The sequence below is a fragment of the Crocuta crocuta genome, unplaced genomic scaffold (assembly GCF_008692635.1).
Source record: "Crocuta crocuta isolate KB4526 unplaced genomic scaffold, BGI_CrCroc_1.0 scaffold978, whole genome shotgun sequence".
Lineage (NCBI taxonomy): Eukaryota > Metazoa > Chordata > Mammalia > Carnivora > Hyaenidae > Crocuta > Crocuta crocuta.
Genome location: NW_027530876.1, coordinates 432736 through 433062, shown reverse-complemented (window position 1 = coordinate 433062; position 327 = coordinate 432736). Strand labels below are relative to the sequence as shown.

The following is a 327-nucleotide window of genomic DNA, read 5'->3' as shown; positions in this document are numbered from 1 at the left end:
AGTCCCGCAGGGCCTGCTTGCTCTTGTGCCTGCAGCCGGGGGACCAGGTGTTAGTCGCGGGCCCCGGTCTGCCAGAGCTGAGGCCACCAAACCAGGGTGGCCAGCTGCCAGTGAAGGAGGAAGTTCGCCACTGGGGTGTGTGTGCCAGGGTTGGGGGGGGCTCTCACCTGTACATGAGGGTGAGGAGGAGGATGGCGGCAATGAGAACCGCCGCACCCATGCCCAGGCCCACTTGGGCCTCCAAGGGGAAGGCGGACAGGATGGGCTCAGTCTCGTACTGGACGGAGCCCAAGGCCAGGCGCACGTTGCCCATCTGAACCTGGAGGG

At 66.4% G+C, this 327-nt stretch overlaps 1 protein-coding gene across 1 annotated transcript in view; it reads right to left on the bottom strand.

The window, feature by feature from the left end:
• PLXNB3 (plexin B3) overlaps nucleotides 1-327 on the bottom strand; it is a 17137-nt gene that overhangs the window by 4171 nt on the left and 12639 nt on the right. The window contains exons 18-19 of the mRNA XM_077769604.1: nucleotides 168-319; nucleotides 2-29 (exon numbers count right to left, since the gene is read on the bottom strand). Of these exons, the coding sequence (XP_077625730.1) occupies nucleotides 2-29; nucleotides 168-319 (180 nt within the window). The remainder of the gene's footprint in view (nucleotide 1; nucleotides 30-167; nucleotides 320-327) is intronic.